Below are 22,123 nucleotides of genomic sequence, written 5' to 3' on the forward strand. Positions count from 1 at the left end.
CCTTTTTACACTGTTTTTTGTACTGTAAGTCATTCATCATTTACTGTTCATTGTAGTGTTATTTTCAGTTTGTTTATTTTGTCCACCCTCCAAGATAAGAAGTGCAAGAGACATAGTTTCTGTAATATCCACTGCTGTAAAAACACTGAAGACTACTTGTTTGCCAAAACCAAAGCCAAACCAAAAGAACTGAAAAAAACCATACCAAAAAGTTACCCAGTTGAATAGGAAACCTGCCCACTGTGGTATTCCAGGTAAGCAAGCAAAAAATTGAGTTTTTTACTTTGTCTGGTTTTATAATTTTTGAATAAAAATTTCCTGAGGAGTGGAACCAATTTAATATTCCTTAATTTGCACCAAAACAAAAAAATGCAGTGTGGGTGTGAGGACTCTGTTACTTTCCTCTCCCCACTCCTAGAAAAAGAATTTGTATTCTAGCCACATATGAATGGTAATGCCACTTTGTGTGTGTATTCTGCAGTTTTATATCAGAGCTTGTATGTATATTTTGCATAATGGTGATGATAATGTTTTTCAGCACTCCATTATGTGCATTAGGTCCCAATCAAAACAGTTGGTGTATAGAGCACTATATCTGCAATGGTGGCCAGGAGCTGGAGCCTCTGAGAATGAGAAGCGTGAGGAGAAGGTATCAGAGTAGCTGAGGAGTCTTCTGAGAGATAGAGGCTGGCTGCATTCTCTCTGTGCTCTAGAAAAATGGCCATGCTACATCCCCAGATTTGAGCAGGATTTTTAAATGGACGTGGCAACTCTTGGTTTGCTGAGTGACCCCTGTCTAACTGTGCCATTGGTAGCCAGTGCCCATGGTGAGGGAAGCTTCTGTACATGGGTGTGCATCAGTAGTCGCTGAATATTCCTTTCTCGCCTGGGAGAGGCTGAAGTAAGAGTACAGTTGACTAATTTCTTTCTTTCACACTTACATAGCAGCTCCTACAAGCAGTAGATCTCCCACTATGAAAACCTCATCTGAAATGCCCAATGGAGCTCACTTTTCTGTTTCATTCAACCCATGCTGAAACCATTGAGTCCCACAAATACAAATTCTCGAAAGGTGAACAAGTGTGTGTGTTAATGACACTTCTTTTTCTGCAGTTTCCATGTTGAATAATGTAGTGGTAAAGAGTGGTAATAAATAAAGTAGCTGTTTTTCTAGCTAGTGGTAAGGATTACCTTTGATTTATCATGTTAGCTCTCTGTTCACTTAATGCATTCCCCAGTGAGAACAGTTCATCTCCATGCCTAGGTTATGCTCTGCTACTTGAAATAGCTGAGACACCATTTTTGAGGGAAAATCCACAGAGAGCAGCAAGAGATGGGCAATAAAATTTTTGTCACGTGAGTGAAAAAAAATAGTAAAAATATTCATTATTAAAAAGTACAGTATTTTTCTCTTTGTCTAGCTTTCCCTCAACACCCTCTGCAGGTGCAGTTACCTTGATCAGCTAAATCACTCAACTCCTTGATTTAATCCAAATACTTATTCCTACTAGGGGATGTTGTCATCATTATCCATGTTATAGTTAGGGAGATGTATAAAGGAAATTATAATCAATATATGTGAGATTAATAGATAGCTTTGACTACTATCCCAGCAAAGGATAAAGTCAGGCCCAAAGTAATTCTGAGGAGTTTCTAAGATGCTATAATTTATGCAGTTACCTAAAATTAAATTCCACATATTAAAAACTATTATGGCAAGATATGATCAAGCCATAATTCACAGTGAATTTCTGTAACTGGAAAAGGCCTTTTGTTTTTCAGCAGCTGCTGGAAATACTAGGGTTTTTTTTTTCCCCCCATGGATTTGCAATTTGCACATTAAAAATACAAAAATTTGAGGCTTAAACTTGTCATACCAAATCTTAGCACAAGATTGACTTTTACAGTTTCTTTCTGCTTTAGTATCTCCTGTGGAGGAAAAACCAATCATTTGTGTTTTCTTAAATATTACTGACTCAATTTCCCTAAGAGAGAAAAAGTCATACTTAATCTAAGATCTGAAGTTCTGGGCTTCCAGTTTTTAACCCACACTTGCTTATACCTTTCTTGGTGTTGTATGTAATAAAAATGAGTGGAGAAGGTTTGATTTACAAAGAGTGTATCAGTAACACTCTAATGTAGTAACACCCTGAATTCATACATTGAATAAATCTTGGAAATTAATTGGGAAAGATTTGTTTCTTTCTCAGAAATCAGAAAATGTAAGAATGAATTACTGGGATAAAAGGTGGGGATAATCTCTGCACAGCACTGGCAATTACATTCCCATTGATTTCTCACTGTATTTTTTCTTGCATAAACGCTGGAGATTTCTATCAGGCATCAACAAAGCAAAATCAAAGCTGAAACCTTTTGGGACATTTAGGGAGCTATTGCACAACCAGCAGTCTGAAATTAAAGCACACTAAAGCATACAAAATTATTTTAGAAGCTCCAGACAGTCTTTGAATCTCTCATGAGCAAGGAGAATGGCGAGGAGCCTCACAGAGAAATCTCAGTGAGAAATGAGATGTGTATTTCTTGTCCTTTTGCATTCAGGTTGAAGGGAGTGATTTGAGCTGCTGATCTGTTTCATGCCAGATATTGCACAACTTTAAAAGATGCTGAGAAAGCTAACAGAATGAGTATGGCCATTTATCCATAGCCAGAAGATAAGATCTAGCCAAAGAAATATGTGTTCTATGTCTTGCTAAATTGAAATAACTTGATATTACGAAATGCAGTAATTATACTTGCCAAGAAAGAAAGCAGATTCTCCCCACTCAGTAACTGGCCTGGTGGGTGAAGACCATCTCACAGGTGAGTGAGCAAATGCAGCTGAACACATCAGCATCCTCTAGCAGGAGTGCATTGGAGTCAGGCAGGGCACTGCTGATTCACTGATTCCGCTGGCTGCACCGCTCGGAGTTCTGAAGACAAACAGTAAGAAGAATACAGGTTTTGTTTGCATGTGGCAAGGAGCTGGATATGCCAGGTTACCTATCAGTTGAAATCTCATTTAGCAGATTTACAGCTCTCATTTTGGAATATTCTGGTGAAGTATTAATGTTCCAGGGGAAAAAAGCCATGGAATTTGAACCGTGAAATTGCCTTAATTTAGCACTTCCCTGATATATTAAATTTCTGTTTCCTATGTTCCCAGGGGATTTATTCAGTATTCTTTCAAAAGGAAAAGATCTTCCTTCTGTAGATCTAATTATGATATTGTTTCACTTGTGGAAATTGGCACTATCTCCAGTGAATTTTTATGTAATTTAGGGAATAGGTGCATTTTTTCCTTTAATGCTACCAGAAAAATTCAATAAATTAGTTTAGAGCTGGCTCTGAATGCCCTGACAAAATCCCTCTACAGATATTCTCTCTTACTGCTACTGAAAAATTCCCATTATGTTAGAATGACCATTTTCTCCAGGCTCGGAAATACTTCTTTCAACCAAAAATATCCATGCCTGAAGCTCCAGTTGAGAGATAGAATAAGTGTCTGCTGACACATGTCACCAGTGCTTCAGAATCAAAACTCGAAGAGAGCAGGTGCTATAGTGCAGAAATATGCCTGGCAGTTGGAAAATAGAAAATTGCCAAAAACGTGGCTGTCTAGATATGTGTTATAAAAAGAGATGAACTGCACATGAACTTCAGGAGTTGTTTATGAAAACAAGCAGAGCTTCAGGGTATTACATGCCCTTCTCCTTAGTCACCCCGGAATCTGATAGGTGAGTAGGAGACTTCTAAAGGCATCAGTATCAGGGACGTAGTTCCCATTGGCTTACATTTCTGTCTCTGATTTAATGCCAGGGGAAGTGATATTCAAATCCAACTTTTGCCATTACACATGCAGTTGCCTATGGGGAAAATTACGGTGGCTCTATTTAAAGTAAACATCTAAAGTATCTGCCACCGATTTCCAATGTAACCTTGGAGCAGCAACATGACATAACATTTAGCTGGCTCTGCCTCTGCACTGAGTTATATCCTATTGGAGAAGCAATAGGAGTAAGAGGAGACAGGGTTTGCATTCCCTTCTGCCCATTTCCCATTGTATATAGCCTCTCCCGAGGTGTATGTACCAGGATTATTAAGGTGTACATCATTCAGGAATCTAATGGTGAGGTTGGGTTGATTGCAGTGGCAGCAGTGCTGTTCTTCCTTTTTGTCACTAGCTTTTGTGGCCACAGCAGAATGGGTGTGCCATAACCAAGCTGGGGCAGCACAGCCAAAGATGCTGTGAAGTAGTCTTCAGTAGATTTTATTAGCCACTGCCCTTAGTATATGATCAGATTATAGCTCATGCTTAAACTCATGCTGCTTTGTCTCCAGTCTTGCATGATGAAGAGAAATTTAGCAGAGGTCTTGTTTAAAATGCTCTTGCAGCTTTTTTTTGTTGAGGTGCTGACTTTTGACTCAAGCAGTGATGGTACCAGATATGGACAAAATATACTTTTCCTGTGGAAACAATATGTTGGATGTAAAAAGCCTACAGTAGTCTTCCTGCTTATTTTATCTGTGCCAGATACCAAGAAGCTACATTTGCTGCTTTGTCTGCTGATGCTGGAGGATGGACAGTAGGGACAGTCTCTCTTGAATAATTTCTTAGCCTCAAAAGCAGAATTCTCTACTGCTACATTTAAGGGTATATAGAACAATGATTCCATGTTTTTACAATTCACTTCATGTTTTCTTTGTCTCACCTTTTCCATATTAGGATGAAGTTAATGTGTTCCTTTGACCTATGAGGTGTGTCTAGTGCTTGTCTCCTAATGAGCCCCTGACTCTCACACATTTCTAATTCCTCACACTGACAGAAATGAAGCCTTCTGCCTGACTGAGAACTCAAGCCTGGGATTTAGCCCATTGTTTTATTTATTTTTACTGTTTTTACTTCAAAGAGTGCACGTAGCAAGACAAGAGGCATGGAGTTAGCAATATTAAAGACACAAGAATAATAGCCTCTGTTGATGGAATAGAGTAAAAAAAACATGTCTGAAGAGTCTGCCTCCATGTGCAGTAGTGCAGCTGTGCTGGCTTCAGGGAGGAGGCAGTGCGCTGATGCCTGGCCTCCAGCTGTGGGCTCAGCTCTGCTCCCAAGCACTCCGGCTTCACTTCCAACCATGTCAGCTGGCACTTGAGACCTAACCTCACAAAAGAAAGTCATACTGTTTCTTTAGATTTAAATCCTCAGAGTTTAGACTCTGAGGATTTTCTTCAGAAACATTCAGTTGTGTACTTGGGGTATTATTTGTTCAATTTTTAGATCATCTTTACAATTTTCACAAATAGCCCAAGTCCCATTATTTAAGTTACATGTGAGCAGAATAAGCACCCAATTAATGTTCTCGCTGAGACTTACAGCTAGACCATATAAGGAGAAAAAATGTGTTTTCCCTGAAACCTGGTTTGGTATTTACTATAAAATGCACCCAGAGTTAAAATTTTTATACTGGATTTTATAATGGATTTTGTCAGATAAAAACTTGCTGTTCTAACGAGGAGAGTGCTGACTAAGCAAAGGATGTGTGAATCCTCATATTGTGCCCTTTTTCTCACTGATCCTCTTGTCATAAGCTGCACTGCCCACAAAAATATGTTCCTGCTTAGGGCATTCCAAGACATCTTTTTGACAGCGCGATTTGTCCAGTTTTGTGCTGCCTCAATCAAGTATTTTGTGGCCCTTCTCCAGGCACATATGGGGCAAAATGTTCCCTGAAAGGTGAATTTGCTGCCTGTCTCAGTTGCTGTCTGCAGACACACCCAATCACCAGTGCCCAGCAGGGTGGTGTGTGTGAGGCTTTCCCCCGGGGTCTCTCTCGGGCTGCCAAAAAATGGGAGCAGTTTAACCCAGGGGGCAGCAGGGGAGTTATCTTGGTGGTCAGAGACCTGAGGAGTGAGCTGGGTTCCTCCTGCCTGCAGCTCAGCAGGGGGAGCAGCTGAATTTTGCTGCTCTGGCTTCAGGGTCTCCTGTGGACTTTTGCTTGCTGGATGCTTTTGTCACGCTCCCTTCCCTCATCCCATGCCAACACTTGCTGTGGACACTCCTAGGGATTTATATCCAGCCCAAGGTGTTTTTGGACCTTCTTTACCAGCCTTGTGCCAGAGATGAGTTTCCCTGTTCAAGAGAGATTCTTCATCCAATTTCAAGTGTTCTGCTTTGCTGAGATACAAAGTGAATTAACAGACTGTAGAATCTGATCCAGAAACACTATAAAGTATCAGGAATATTTGGGTGTATCCCAAAGAAACTGTTACTGCCATTCCCAGAATGCAAGACAGTAGGATTACACAGTGCCCAATAATTCTGCATTTCATAACTGAGAGCACATTTAGAATACAGAAAGGGATTTTAGGGAGGAGTGGTTCGCTTTTAGCTCTTTAGGATAGCTGTTAACCAACAAAACCTCTGCTTTAAACAAAACTCCTTTTACAAAGCAGTTAAGGAGGATCAAGTTGCAAATCTCAAAATGATCATACTAAAAAATATAACCCTGAAAATGGGGTCTGGAAGACAGCAAAAATCTTCCTTTACAGCATGGACAACAATAAAAGAAAGCTAAAATTGCCTATTGTCACAGCTTTGATATTAACACTAGCTGCTTCGGCAAGCTTTAAAGACTGGACTGCACTATAAAGCCTAAAAATGTCCTGGAGTTGGAGTTGTTTACACAAAATATGAGGAGATATAAAGTTACAAAGCTGGGGGTTGGAAGAGATGGCTTTAAAACCATCCTCCGTGCACTGACGTCACGTGGAAGCCAGCTGCGGGGATGATGCTGAACGGAACTGTTTTCCAGTTTGCAAAAGTTGAGCATTTATTCAAGGAGAGTTGCAAATGCTGCCCCAGTTGAAAGGTTGTGTCTTGCTTAGTTTTCTTACTTCTTTTAAAGATCAAGATTCACAGAACAGGATCCCTGCTAGCTGTGTGTTTCATTGCTTTCTCTGCTGCCTGGAAATGGACTGAAAAACTCCTAAAGGATTTCTTATTCCATGAAAGGTATGGTTGCAGTTTATTTCAAATGAATGTTTTTGAACAGTTAAGATTATAAAAGAAGGCAAATTTCTGATGTGGCAAACAGTTATTTAAACATCCCTCTTGATGTTATTTATATGTAATGTGAAGTTCATATATGTTATACATTGTCTTTATTCCTAAAGTTCAGTTAGTTTTTTCAGTGCAGGCAGAGATATATTAACAGAACAGGGATGACAGCATTGTGTGCACTTGAATCCTCTCTCTTTCTTTCTTTCTTTCTTTCTTTCTTTCTTTCTTTCTTTCTTTCTTTCTTTCTTTCTTTCTTTCTTTCTTTCTTTCTTTCTTTCTTTCTTTCTTTCTTTCTTTCTTTCTTTCTTTCTTTCTTTCTTTCTTTCTTTCTTTCTTTCTTTCTTTCTTTCTTTCTTTCTTTCTTTCTTTCTTTCTTTCTTTCTTTTTTCTTTTCTTTCCTTACCTTTTCTTTCTCTTTTTTCTTTTTCCCTTTTCTTTTTTCTTTCTCTTTCTTCCTCATTTTCCCTCTTTTCTATCCCTTCTCTCACTCAACTGTACTTTCTTTTAATGTATAAAGTGCATGTTGTCATGACACATGGCACACATTTATAATTGAACAAATACATACGTTTACAATTTTCTTAGTCATCCAAAACACAGCACTTATTTGGAAATATAATTTGATTGCATTTTTTTTCTGTAAAAAGAAGGGAAGATTTGTGTATCTGAATGATTATGCACATCCAATCTGATTAAACTCTGGTGAAAAATAATATCTCAGCTGATGTCAAGCTGATTATTTTCAGAAGTTGCTAGAGGTTGTTTGCAAACTATCTTGCATTTTTAATATCTGGCTAGAAAGGGTAAGATATGGGGGAATAATGACTAACATCAAATAGTGGCTTAAAACATTTTTTGCTTGAGAGGAGGAAGGGCTAAAGGAAAAGTTAAAGCAAAATGCAGCTGATGCAGACAAAATTGATTATTTGCTTAATTTGATTGCTGTAATGAGCTTCTGACCTTGTCTAGGACATGGAGAAATTGCCAATACTGCAAGAGCACAGATATTGTTCTGATCCACAGAGCAAATGACAATGTGACATTTTACATGCCTTGGGTTGCTTTAACAATGTGAAATACCCATGGGGAAATCTCAGTGCACTATACACACAGAGGGTGTATTACCAGGACTGCACAATGTTCTCTACCAAAATAACCCCAAACAAATGCAAAGGAAACACCAAGAAAAAGAGAAAGTGGGGGGGAAGAGAAGTGGAAATGGTAGTCAAAGTTTCTGAGGAACTGATCCACTGTAAAATTGCAGCAAAGCTGTATAGTCATCCAGCTGCTAATATCAATAAACATGAGTTTTCTTCTCAGAATTTATGTCAAGAGGAAATCAGAGAAGCCTAAGAAACAATACACGCCTTTTGTGGATCTTAGAGCTACAAGTGACCATCTGTAACTTCTGTAACTATCCTCTTTTAAGACTTGCTTTCCTTCTGACTGTCTTCAGTCTTTTTTTATAATTGGAGTTCCATGAAACAATTTGAAAATTGTTAAGATGAATGCCAACACGGCAATAGTAGTTTCCAGCACTAAGGAAGCACCAGAGGCCTTTTCAGTACTATATTCATGCTTAAAAGGAGTGCATATTATATCTGTTCTTATGTGTGTAAAAACAAATACGCTATACAGTATTGACCTTTCTAGTAATATGTGGCTGACTAAAGCATGGTCATTATTACTAATAGTGCACTAGCAAAGTCACCATTTGTGCAAGTTGTTGACAGATTATGTCTGCCTGTCTTGTTCATGACTGTACAGCATTTACACATAGGGGTTTTTCTTTTTTTTTTGTTTCTGACACGTATTTGTGTAAGGATTATAGTGGAGCAGAGAGTTGACTTTTGTTTATTTCTCAGAGGTATCCTGAAAGTTTATAAAGACATAAATGTAGAAAAAAAAAATCAAATGGCAGTACTAAAGATTGCAGCCTTTGAATTAGCAAGGTGAGAAAGTACTGCAATATTCTTAAAGTTCATTAGCAATAGATGTTTAGATTGCAATGGATCTTAAGTGTAATATAATTTTTTTGCAAGTTGTTTTTGGTCAATGCTTACTGGAGTCTGGCACAAAGCTGAAACTCTGGCCTGGAGAGGTGCAGTCTCTGTAGCCTGGCTATATTCCCTAAGAGGCCGTGAGCAAACCAGTACTTGGCTTCTTTTTTGATGAGAATTCTGTGCTGTCTTTCAGCAGCTCCTAGTTTCAAGGTGGTTTATGGTTTTATGAAGTTGCTCTGTATGTTTTTAGGCAGGGGAAAGAAGAAGGGTTTGAAATCTATTTGTAGGTAATTGAGGGACAGATTGTCATTTCAGAGCTCCAAGGCAGGCACTTGGGGCAAACTGTTCTGCAAGCCCTGAGTTAGGGCTGGGCCTGTGATGGCTTTGGAGATCCTGTGGGAGGAACTCCTATGACCCAAAGACCTTAGTAACCTGTTTGGTTTCATCTGAGCTCTTCTGCTTACTTGTACGTGAAAGAAGCTGACTGCAAGTTTGACATTGTCTTCCCAGTCAGCTGAAATAAAGCAGACACAGCAAATGGTGGTTACATGGTAACCACATCTAAATCAACAAGAGGTGCCAGTAACATAAGGGATGGGAAGAACTTGGCTCAGGAATGAATTTTTACTATATCATAGGAAATGTGGGCAGTAAAATCAGCAGTTCCTGTGAGTTGACAATCACTGATCATCAGTCAGGGAAATGCACAAATTGCAGAAAGGTAAACTGGGCTTACTCCTAGTTAACTCTGTGATAATTCAATTTCCTACGTATTTGATTTCTGACAGGAGCAGAAAGCAATGCAGAGGCATTTTATTACTAGAACTAGATTCCATGACCACCCTGGTAACATAACAAATGGCTTTGAGAGCTGAAGTTAGCAAACTCAAGTATCAATGCCTCTGTACCAGACATTATATCACAGAAGCCATCATAACTGAATTAATGAGTGTTATTTCAATCTTGCTGGCATAGTAAATGTGCTGATGGTAATGGGCTTTCTAGTGTAAAACCTAAGAAAGCAAGAGGAAGCTTGAGGATCACCAGGCCCATAAGATTTGTAACTTCTTTGCTCCAAAATCAGATTAGCAGATCTAAAATATTTCCCTTAAAGCTTGCCAATTTAGTGGTTCAATTAATATTTTTTTCATTTACAGACACTAAAGGCTAAAGACTGTCTTTGGCTAAAGTTTTTGCTAAGGACTTCTAAAGGGAAAGAAGAAACTGAAGCACTAATTAGTCAAATATTCTGAGAAAGGTTTTGAACTAGATTGGAGTTAGTGCTGTTGAAGAATATTTTCTAGTTCTCCCCATACTGATCCTGAAACTAACATTTATAGATCTAGATCTGTAAATCCAAAATTCTTGAATCCTTTCTGGTGACCTTCTGTCCCTCCTATATAACTGATTTCTACTGTTTATGTGTTTGTACCTGTTACTAACTTTCCTGTCCTATCTTCCTTCATGAATTCCAAAGCATTCATGTAGCCATGAAAATTCCCTGAGTATATTAACTTTGCAGTCCTCAATTGCCAAAAGAATGTACCAGTCCTTGTCGTGCTCCTTGCATGTGTGCAGGGAGTGCGTGAGCAAATGTGATACTTTTACAGTTGTCTTTTGAACAAATATAAAAATAGCTTTCACCCTCAAGGGCAGATGTTGCAGGATCCCAAGGTCCTGAAGTGCCATTCAATATTGTACAGACCCAAGTTCATGGAAAACACATTTATAGCAAAGAGTAATGGCAAAGATGCAAAGTGATCATGATACAGAGCCTGCTATGGCAGATGTTACTGAATTCTGTGATGCTGAATGTGTTCCACCTCCCCTCTCCAGACTGGGCATCTCTGCCTTTGGGTTTATGTCCTATAATGCTTAGTTCTTCCACATTTGAGTCACAGTCCAAACTAACCCTAACCCTAACCCTAACCCTGTCTCCTGCAAGCTCCTTTCAGTTATTATTTTTGGGAATTTTCTTGATTGTCTTTGTTCCCTGAAAGCTAGAATAAAACATAAGGAAGACTTATTCTCTTAAACTTCCAGGAAACATTCAGGGAAGAAAGAAAAAAAGGAGAGCTGTCTTTGCTGTTGCACAGACTTTAGCCATGGACCTGCGTGAACAACTGGAGAATACTGAGAGGAACTGGAATAAAGAAAAAATGGAACTGCTGGAGAGATTTGACAATGAAAGGAAAGAATGGGAATGTCAATGGAAGGTCATGCAGAAGAAAATAGAAGAGGTACTTTTAAAGAAAAATCCAAACTACCATTTTCACTTGGCCTGAAGTGACATTGAGTCGCTTCAAGTTTTTTTTCTGTATTTTACCCTATTTCTTATGTGTCACTGGAAGTTTCTAACAGCTGATAGAAGGATGAAAATCCTGGGATTAAGCAGTATTTGCAATTGCTCATTTAATAGTCATGAATAAGGTAGGAGGTGAATGTGGCTTTGTGAGCTATGAGATTATTGCCTGTACTTACTGCTGACAATTCAGTCATGGGCATGAGCCACGTTGTACATATTATACATGCTTTTTTCAAGTAAACACTGAACAATATGGGGTTTAGAAAATGCATATTTTGTAACACAAAATTTAGGTATCATAATTCTCTAGCAAAATCATTCTCTAGCAAAAAGGCTTTAGATGGCACAGGTCTGCTGGGGCAAATGGTAATATTAAAAATAATATATATATGAAATACTGCATGACACAGAATTTTTCTGGCTAGAACCTGTTCCTTTTATGGATGACTCTTGGGAGAGAAAACAGGTACAGCAAATAGCATGAAAGTTCTGAAACCACTTGTGTTTACAGATACTAGCAAACAGTCCTTGCTATTTGCAGTGCATCTCCTTCCAGAAATAGTCACAGCAATTATTTATTATTCTTTTATCCCCAAATTGTCCCTGCAGCCAAACCCTCTGACACTCTCTAATGCATTAACTGAGTCTGCTTGGCAGCCTGTGGAGGCAAGTTTTTTCATTAGTGAGCTTTCCACATTTTTCATCTAATATTTCATTGAGTAGTTTCACTTGCTCTCTGCCAGCACTGTTGTGTGGCTGAGCAGCACAGGAATGTATGGCAGAGATTGCTCACATGAAACTGAGAAGGAAAATGGTCAAAGCCAAAGGAACTGCAGCCATACACTGCCCATTAAACCAGCCTGCAGCAGAGCTCCATAATGTCAACTCTCTTATAATTTACCCACAATTCTTTCAGACTTTTGTATGATGGTCTTTGCCACATTTTGTCTTTTGTGTTAGGACTTTTCTGTGCAGTCTTCTCTAATTTCACTGCGAAGCTGAGAATGCTTCAAAAGTTAGTAATGTGATGTGTATATGTAGTTGAATTTCATTTTCTTAGGTATAAGAGCTGATTTGGAATGACAGTAATGAAAAGGTATTCTGGCTATTAGTAGAACTGACAATGTCAGTAAGGATGGTTTTCATCATGTTGTTTATTAGCAAGAGATTAGGAAAGCAAGAGAAAGAGATAAAGAGTGGAACGGGGCTGAAAGGAAAAGAATTAAGCAATTTGCTGGCTACGGCAGGGCCAAACAAAACTAGAGATTATACCTTAAGGTTATTGGAATCCTAAGGTCCCCTCTTAAGCTGTGACTATAGCTGCTGCTGGTTTCAGATGCCTGACATTTCTTCTCCACAAGCCACATGGCTGGAGAAAAGGAGAGATAGATACCTTTTAAATGCCATTATCTGTAGAAGGATTTCCTCAATAAAACTTGTGCTTACTTTTCAGCTTGTATTTTAATTTGGCAGTTTTCTCTAGCCCACCAAACCTAACTTAACTCCTCTAGAAAGACTGGTAGGGTTTAGGAGATATAATGGGGTAGTATCGTTCCTTGTTACCGGTATGCTGAATCCATATGAGGCTCTTATTTCTTGGAAATGGCAAAGTTCAGCCCTCAGTTTCCATGAGCAGCTGGGCTTTGGGAGTGAAATCTGGAAACCCAGGATGAGGTCAAGTGTTAAGTCCCTGAACGTGAGAATTCTTCTAATCCACAGCACTGCCCATGAAATGGCCACATGTTCTGCATGTTGTTATTCTTTTCCACTGTCCTTCCAAAAGCTGTTGTGATGGCCTTGTGCACTGGGAGAGGGCAGGCAGATGGCTGCTCAGAGGTGCCTGTGTGCTTTCTTCACGAGAGCAAGTTAAGAACGAATGTTTATACAGAACTGTGGGATTCTTGGTACTGGAAATTATACTGTAAGTAGAAGAGATTTTTATGATGTTACCATTTTTTCTAATTTATAATTTATCACAGTTCCTAGTTTGAATGTGCTGGGTGACCAGAATTAACACCATTTACTAATGAAGCCACTGGATCTCAGCAGATAGCATGAAAGAAGAAGGTGACAGCACATTGCCAAATAATACCATTCTGCAGTACTGATTTATCACTCAAGTCATAGGGAAGAATTCCACTTGTCTGAGAACTGAAGGAGTCTGCTCTAGTGCAGATGGCACTGTATTTTATGAGAATTCACTTCCTCTCCTTCAAATAATATGCTTTAATAGTCTGTAGCATAGCCAGAACACTCTCTCTCTGTCACATTCCCCTACATTCCCTGTCCATCAGATAACAGTTGTGGCAACCACAGAGTGTGCTGATATTACTTGGAAAACAGCCCTGCATCTTTTGGCTCAAGGCAGGGCCAGTTATCTCGTGAGATCTCTTCCAGACCCAGCCAGAGGTAGAAGCCATACATTAAAATTATGGCAGAGAGTTTGAGAATGGTAGCAGCCTTATCCTGTGGCAATCCTGGTGTTTGAATTGTCACACTTGATGACTCAGCAGTTTCCTAACACATCCAGAATCTTTCTAATCAGTGCTGCTGAGTAAGCATCATTCAAAACAGAAGATAAATATGGGGGCCTTGCCATAAAGCTCATTACAATACCATAATTAATAGAAGGTTTTATTGCCTTTTCAGCTTTACCAGGAGGTAAAACTTAGAAGGGAGAGCAATATGACGATCCATGATAGCAAGGCCATTCAGAGCAAGATGCTGCAACTGTCCATGCATTGTCCTACTTTGCAAGAGAGTGACACAGCAGAGCTGAACCATCAACACAATGTGGCAAACGACAGAATGGAGAAAGGGAGTCTGCTTGGTGTAACAGGACACGAATGGAAGGAGCCCAGAAACAAGAGCAGAAACAATATTCTGTTAATGGACAATCTGGCCTTTGAGAACCACGAAGAACCTGAAGACAGCCTCACCATTAAAACTGCTGAGCAAAATACCAGGAATTATATTGGTGATCTCAATGTAGTAAGTAATGAGCATGTTTCAGTTACAAGGGGGAGGAAAGCACTGAGGACTTTGGCCTGCCAGGTTAAGCTAAAGGACTGATCTCCCTGATTTTAGCTTTCCACAAGTCATTGTCTCTACTTGCTCCTAGGTTTGCTATCAATGAGTGTCTTCTCACTGTTTGAATGTGTTAACAGCATGCTCTTTACCTGTGTTCATAAGGTGGGGGCATTTTTGTATCTTTTCTCATACTACTTCCCTCTGCTTTGATTCTTAAATGCAAATGACCACAAGTTTCAAATTAATTCCGGAGATACCATTTTAAATGTATATATTAAAGGCCTGTTTTTATATTTATAAAGGCTCTTAAAGAACTTGCCAGAGTCAGTGAAGAATTATGCAGCTATCAAGAGGAAATTCGAAAGAAGTCTAATCACAGAAGGTAAAAACATCTTTAGTCTTCTTATGTTAGAGGAAGGAAGTGAATAATTCTCCTTATGCTTTTCACTTTGAAGGCAGGTTTCCTGTTGGATTTATTAGTTGGGCAGTTCTTACCCTCCTAGTGTTTCAGTGCTCAGCATAAAATATTCAAATGAAATATGCTGAAATATGATACAAAGGCAGGTTTTACTGGCAAAATGGGTTTTATATACAGAACATACAAATTCAGATTAGTATTTATATGAGATGAAATTGTATTTGTTTCTAATGGCTGTACAGAGGATTGGGAAAGTGAACAGGTATTTCTGTCTACTCTGGCCCCATTGCCATGTAGTTTTATAACTGTGTGGGTTTGTCAGGCTGGAAATTTCTTACTTAAAGCCCAAATCTAGCCTTAAGCATGGGGAATGTGTCAGGAACTGATGACCCAAGAGCAGAAAGAAAGCAGGAGAAGGAAGAACCACCATACATCTGTACTAATGGAAAGATGTCAAGTCAGACCCTGAAAAGTATGGCAAGTGAACATTCCATCATCTGTTAAAAATTCAGTGTTCATTGTTTTCTCTAGGAAGCTAAACACCAGACTGCATCTTGAGTTGTGCAGAAATTCTCAGGTAAAACTGAACCTTCTCAGATGCTCCCAAAAGTCAGAGGGATTTCTCACAATCCACCATGTGATCAGTTAAAAGTCTGTCACTAATTCATTATTTTAGCTACTCTTTTTATCTTTAGAGCAAATGGATTCATAGCTGATGCATAACTTTTAAAGATGCTTTTTTATCATATATCAAAAGGCAGATCTCATGTGTAAGGTTATGAATCTAAACAAGGGATACACTGTCCTACAACTTTCTTCATTCAGTTCATAGTCAGGTAGACTCCTAGGAGTCATTAGAACAAGATCCTACTGTACTTACTGTAGCAGAGACAAGAAAACAGTCATCATCTAAGAAACTCAGAAAAAGAATTTTAGTAGCAAAGCAAAGGAATGCAAATTCCTTTTGTTGACCTTTCCTCAAGTTTTTGTGTGTGTTTCGGTTGTGCTGGGTATACCAGCTGCAGCAAAACTGCTCCCAAACCTTTTGAAGTAGCCAGTGTTAAAACACCTGCTTCTGGGGAGAATTAATCCATGATGAGGTTCTCTGGAATGTTCCTTATTGCTCATCCTTAAAACACCTCTTCTGTTACTTGCAGAATGAAGTCACTTCCTTTCCTGGGGGAATTTAAAGAAACCCAAAACACAGTTATCCTGCCTGAGATGAACCATGTGTCCAGCAATGATTCACAGACTTCAGTTGCTTTTGAAACAGAGCAACATAATAATAGGAAGAATCTGATGAGCTCCACCAAGGCTTTGAAGGACATTTCTTATGGTAGTCTTACTGGTGACATAGGAACAGATTTCAGACCTTGGCAAAAGAAAGAAGCTCCACCAGTTCCTCCACGGAGCACTTCTCGGCACCTAACAAACTCACTTTCTGCAGTCATACAGCTTTCAGAAGCACCCATAAGAGATCCAGGCATCAAAAGCAATTGCAAGGCTCAGGATTGTTGGAATGGGGGGAAACTGAGGAATCCTTCACCTGTAAACAAAAATAAATCTGCAGTAGCCTGTGCAAATGAAGGGCAGGCTGTGAAAGTTCCTGTGATGGTAACTGCTTCAATACCTGTAACCAAAAATGAGTGCAATGTTCCAACAAATTTCTGCCACAACACATGGGCATATGATATGGGCAAGCTTGGAAAAGACAATAAAAATGAGCCTTCCCCACTGTCAGCCCAAAAGAGTTGTTCAGATGGAAATATGGCCCAAAGCAACAAGATGCATCAGAAACAAAACACCAAGTCTCACAGCAGCCCTTTTTACAGCAATGACTTTTATGCCCCTGCTACCTCGCACAATGATCTTTTGGAAGACACCAGGTATCCTTTGGGAAAGACCCAAAGAAATGAAACGCTAGCAGCAAAGATTGATGAGTTTAATCGGACTGTATTTCACACAGATAAACGTAACAATGCTCTGCAGGAGAATCAGGTGCCTCAAACAGCCTCAGAAGATCACAAACCGTGTGGTCCGCCATGTGACTCTGCTGCTAGCAGGGCAGAAACTGTAAATACGCCTTGTGTTTCAAATCCCAAGCTCTCTGCAGCAAAGGAGCAAGAAACTAACAACCCCAGCAAAGCTGTCAGGACAGCAGGGCAGCAAAAACACATGAATGGACTTCCAAATACCAGTGGTTATAGGCACATGCTTCTCGAGCATGACTGGAGACCAAGTAACTTATCTGGCCGCCCGCGCTCAGCTGACTCAAGGTCCAACTATGGTGTTGTTGAAAAGCTTTTGAAAACCTATGAAAAATCAACTGTGACTTCTCCGTGTAATGCAAAATGCTGCAAAGATAAGAGGACACAGGCAAATTCTGAATTCACCAATGGGGGTTGCGAGACACTGAGTCAGTATTTAGAAATGCTCCAGATTGAGCAAGAAAAACAAGACTTTCCGAGGAATTCAGCCAGGCATATTGGGCAGCAACTCAAGCAAGGAAAAGAGAGACAGAAGTTACCAGAGGTAAGGTTCATAGGAATGACAAAAGTAAAACAATTCCATTTCATAGCAAGCCTCAGACTCTTAAATGGGGCAGACTAATATATTGTAACTAATTATGTAAAAATAGATACTTTAGGCCAGGATCTGGATGAATCAGGAGCATTTCCTCTGCAGATTAAGAGTTGTGGGAGGGCAGAAGCATGTAAGAATGAGCAGTGAAGACATGCCAGATTCTTATCCCTGCTGGTGTTCTGCAAAGCTAGTTTTTTACTACAGTGCAGTTATGCTAAGATTGCACTAGTGAGAGCTTCAACCAGGTTTTAACACCCTCTCTCCTTCCTTTAGCTGATGTGTTATTTCATAAGACTTCCCATAGGGCTTAAGAAGACTTGGCCATGCCCCAAATCCTAGAGGTCTTAGATAACATTTTTCAGTATCCAGGGTGCTGCTTGGATCAGGTTTTCCTTGGAACTACCTATGACAAGGAATATTGTGACTCCATAAAGTTTCCAGTAATAAAGTAACCTTCTCTTACTCATGTCTCAGTTCCAACTTCTCCTATATATTCAAGCATAGGCTCACAGAAACAGAAGAGCATGGCATGACTAATTAATTTATATTTGGCTGAAGTTTATTTTCAGAAGTTTAGAATATTGCCTTTGCCAACATTCTTTCTTAATGAAAAGACAAACAGATGGTTTGAAAACATGTGAGTTGCAGGTTCTGTAAAGTCCACAAAGAACACAAAGAGATATGCCTCTTGGAATCTCAAAAAAGATAAGGCAGGTGTGTTTTGAGTTAGGAAACTTAAATGGGTTCAGGCTGTCAGCTGGTATGTCTTAAACTGGCACAAATTCACAGACTTCAGTGGAGCTATATAGATTTAAGCAGCTGAGAATCTGACCATGCAGATTTTCTTCTGCATGTCTTTCTGACAGCCTTGCTGTGATGCAATGGCTTGCTTAACAGGCACATCTTTCCTTCAGCACAGAAATAAAAAAGCTGTGAAGCTTCTGATTTCTTTTTCATCCAATAAACTTTTGACAGGCAAACAAATTTTCATCAATTAATATGGAGAAAAGGAATAATGACTTTTTTCACAGGCTCACATTTTATATTGTCATTTCTATCTGTAGAAACTAAGTGTGGAATACTGCCTGACCCGGAGTTACCATTTTATGTCCAGCAGAATTAATGTCATAGAGATGTAAAGAATTACATGTGGCTTGAGGCACTGGGTTTATTTTCATTATTTCAAATTTACATCAATGTAGCTATGATCAAAATCTGTTGAGTTTCCTCTGCATCTCTATGGGTGTGCTGGTAGACATGACACTGTATTAGCACATAACCATTCTGAATTAGTTACCAAGTTAAACAGCTTCACACTGAACTAATGGAAACAGAGTTTCCTGAAATAGGATCTATCAAAAAATACCTGAGAAGCATGTAGATCCTACTCCAGTAATATCAGATGGTATTCTGAGTTCTACACTTGGAATATTTTACAGCATTCATTGACAAAAAAACTTACAGAAACTAAAAGATAAGAGGAAATGTCAATTTTGTCTTGCATTATCACTTTATACATTTCCTTGTGTCTGACACTTGTCTTCATGTATTTTAAACAACAACTGATGTGAGAATCCCTGTACATAGAAATAGCTGTTCTTTTGCATTCTGTGCATTGCTGCGCTCCTTTTAATAGCTTCCAACCACCTGTTCTGAGGTCACCGCAAATGTCCTCCTGCATTCCCGCTGCATTCCACAAAAGCTGCAACTTGTTAAAGCAAGGACTTGCCTTTGTGTTCTAGATATGTGTGCCAGTGAAATGTTCCAGTGAGAAGGGCTTCTCCCGTCCCGCTCGGCCAGCAAATCGACGCCTACCTTCCAGATGGGCATCCAGATCCCCATCAGCACCGCCTGCTGTGAGAAGAACAGTGTACAACTCTGTCTCCTTTCGGTCAGAGACCTCAGTAGTCTGAACCCAGAGCTGGGTTGGATAGTGTTGTGAAAGCTCTATGCCTCACTATGACTGTGTTTGGTATGTGTCATAGCAACCAGTTCCACACTGTTGTGTTTTGTCCAAGAGTGACCCCCACCACATGCTGGACAAAGCATTCTGAATCTTAGGTCATCATCACCATGGTCTTCAGTGTTTTTATTGAGATGAAATAGAGATATCCCTGGTTTTCTCTGGTTTTTGGGATTTTTTTTTTAATAGTTCACAAGGAATTTCTTTTGAACGGCATCTTTCTTAATTTGTTGATCAATTTTGAGTTGAAACAATGTATAGTGCTGTATATTCTGACTTTTCTGCAAACAGCAGAACGTAAAGCTGTATGCATGATCATGTGTTTGTAGGTGCATGTGTTGGACTAGGAAGTATACTGGCCTGTATTTAGAAGAGACAAACTGTGCTAGTGTTGACATTGAAATTACAACCTATATGCCTACATATATATATATAAATATACTTTGTGTTTATTTTAAAAAGTTTGAAATATACAGTCCCAATGACATTTATATTTTGTATATCTTTTACATAGGTTCACAGGTGTAGTATTTAATGTAAAAAAACTAAATATGCATTTTTTGTGACTGATCGCAGTGATAATGCCTTGCACAATATGTATCTGAAGCAGACTAGCTTGACTGATTTGTCAGTCACGCTTCATGGCATCCTCGTTCAGTTTCCTAACTCTAATGCTAGGTCAAAATTCCTAAACATATTTTTTCTGAATTAAAATATTATATGATTTGTAATACATTAGCCTTTTTCAGCACCAGAGACATTTCTGAAATGTTACAAACCCTTTACAAAGCTTATATGTGCCATTATATATATAGCATACTGTAAACACTTTGGTAGATTCAGCTACTCTAACATAAAATTTATGAAGGGAAGAAAAGAGTTGTATATGCTCAATTCTGTAAAGCTTATTTTTCCTTCTAGCATTATACTTTGAGGTTTGGCAAAGTCAGATAACAATGGACTTGTTTACTTTCACTCAAGGCAGGAGAACAAGCACCACTGCTCCCAGTGCTGCAGCCACACTCCTTTTTTACTCTTCTCCTAGACTAGAGTGCCTGAGCCACTTGCCAATTCCCTGCTCCTGGACTGACTCGTGGCAGTCACTTATGAAGTTTACTTGCACTCTGGCAACAAGCTGCATCTAGTAGGGAAATATTGCATCGAGATATGATCAATGATGCCCGAAATCCTGACACATGGCATTGCGACTCTGGTGTTGCCACCACTTGACTTGGTATTATTTGCCATCTGAATGACATGTACAGAGAGCCTGGCTTGTTCCTTCTCACAGAGCGAAAGAAGTATGGATGCTGTCCAGGCTCTGAACTTTCAGAAAGACAATGTCCTTCTTCATCCTGGAATTTTTGCACCTTTCATTAGGCTGTTGCTGGGTACACAGTGCAGTAATGATGATAAATGTTACCTTTAAACAGTATGTCTAGGTCAGAAGGTGTAAAAAGGCACTTCTTCAACATCAGCCTGATCTTGTCTGGCAACTTTCCTTCTTCTTCTGGAGAAACATAGTGTGTTCAAAGGAATTTCAAAAATCATCCCAGGATCCATTAATGTGCACATCTTCTTATGTGAATGTAAAAAGGATTTCAGAGAGAGTATAGGCTTTTGTCCTAGTGAATTGTATATGTGGCAATATAGGGAAAATTTAATGTGCTTAATTTGTAGTGATCTGTTGTTCTATTCCAGTCATGTTGAGAATTCACACTTTTTTCCTTCCTTTAAGGACCTTATTCTTCTTTCCTCTGCATGACTTTGTTTTTGAAGAGAGAGAAAACAGGAGGCCCTGTGTTCTGAGCAATAGCCTGTGTGGTAGTATTGGTAACAGTTCAGGCTTGCGAATATTGGAGTGAGCAGGCATTAGAGCCATAAATCCCAGTTTATCATGCCATTGTGGCTGTCTGCTTGGCTAAAAATACACTCACAATAATTTGCTCTATCCAAACTTCTGGTCCTTTTTAGGTCTATCGCACAATTCATGAAGATTTCAAGCAAATCAACAATTCATCAAAACTTACTCAGACATCATTGCAAAGTTATTGCTGGAAAAGATACAAGGACAGAAAATCTTGAAGAAAATTCATATAGTTTGGTTAGAGACAAAAATCTGTGTGCTCAAGTGAAAAATCAAGGGTTCTATAAATTTGACTGTTTGCCCTAATTTAGAAATTGCACTCCATTAGCTTCCTCAGCACTAGCAAAATTAGACATGATTCATGGTAAATTTGGAACATGGTTTAATATTCTATCTAACTGTGGAAATTAACAAACCAAAATACCTTGCAAATTGACCTTTTAAATGCCTAAGCAGCTGACCAGCTTTGAATGCCTAATGCTGGGGAAAGGGTAATATGAGAGAATTGTAAAAAAATGTGGTTCTTAACTTCAGTCACTGTTGACTGCAAAAACACTTGTTTAAATTACCTTTATGGTGAAGTTAAGCAGTTTTGTTCTGAGAAATTGTGATGCACTTTTGTTTGAAGTATGTAACTCCAAAAGCATTTCCCTTGATTAGACAGTGAAGGTGTTTCTTTAGTTCCCTTCAGTTTCTTTGGTTACCTTTGACATAGACCACATTGTTGAATCACAGAGAAAGGATCAAATACCAACAACATTCCCTGATGTATGTAAGTTAAATGAACAGAAGGTTTTTGAAATAAACGAATAGGTCAAGGATGAGTCCATTTTGTCAAGATTTTCTGTGTCAGTCTAATTTTAGACATTGGTTCTGATGCCTAAAAGTATCAAAACTGGT

At 39.0% G+C, this 22,123-nt stretch overlaps 1 protein-coding gene across 2 annotated transcripts; it reads left to right on the forward strand.

Annotated features, from left to right (window-relative positions):
* The first annotated feature begins 33 nt into the window (after positions 1-33).
* Positions 34-22,047, forward strand: KIAA0408 (KIAA0408 ortholog). 2 transcript variants are annotated; one of them, XM_036404549.2, is made up of 7 exons: positions 34-254; positions 6,900-7,006; positions 11,101-11,297; positions 14,012-14,353; positions 14,695-14,774; positions 15,968-17,342; positions 19,136-22,047. In XM_036404549.2, exons 2-7 carry the CDS (start codon positions 7,000-7,002, stop codon positions 19,304-19,306), a joined length of 2,172 nt encoding a protein of 723 aa, XP_036260442.1. In that variant the 5' UTR covers positions 34-254; positions 6,900-6,999; the 3' UTR covers positions 19,307-22,047. The 2 variants fall into 2 exon arrangements, with proteins under 2 accessions (XP_036260442.1, XP_036260443.1); XM_036404550.2 differs by lacking the exon at positions 6,900-7,006.
* Positions 22,048-22,123: the final 76 nt, after the last annotated feature.

The sequence above is a fragment of the Molothrus ater genome, chromosome 3, assembly GCF_012460135.2.
Source record: "Molothrus ater isolate BHLD 08-10-18 breed brown headed cowbird chromosome 3, BPBGC_Mater_1.1, whole genome shotgun sequence".
NCBI classification, from domain to species: Eukaryota; Metazoa; Chordata; class Aves; order Passeriformes; family Icteridae; genus Molothrus; species Molothrus ater.

Excerpts from the sequence above, each read along its gene's own strand:
- KIAA0408 (XM_036404549.2), top strand. Across the intron at positions 11,298-14,011 it reads TGCAGAAGAAAATAGAAGAG|CTTTACCAGGAGGTAAAACT; the intron begins GTACTTTTAAAG and ends TTGCCTTTTCAG. Across the intron at positions 14,775-15,967 it reads AAGAAGTCTAATCACAGAAG|AATGAAGTCACTTCCTTTCC; the intron begins GTAAAAACATCT and ends TGTTACTTGCAG.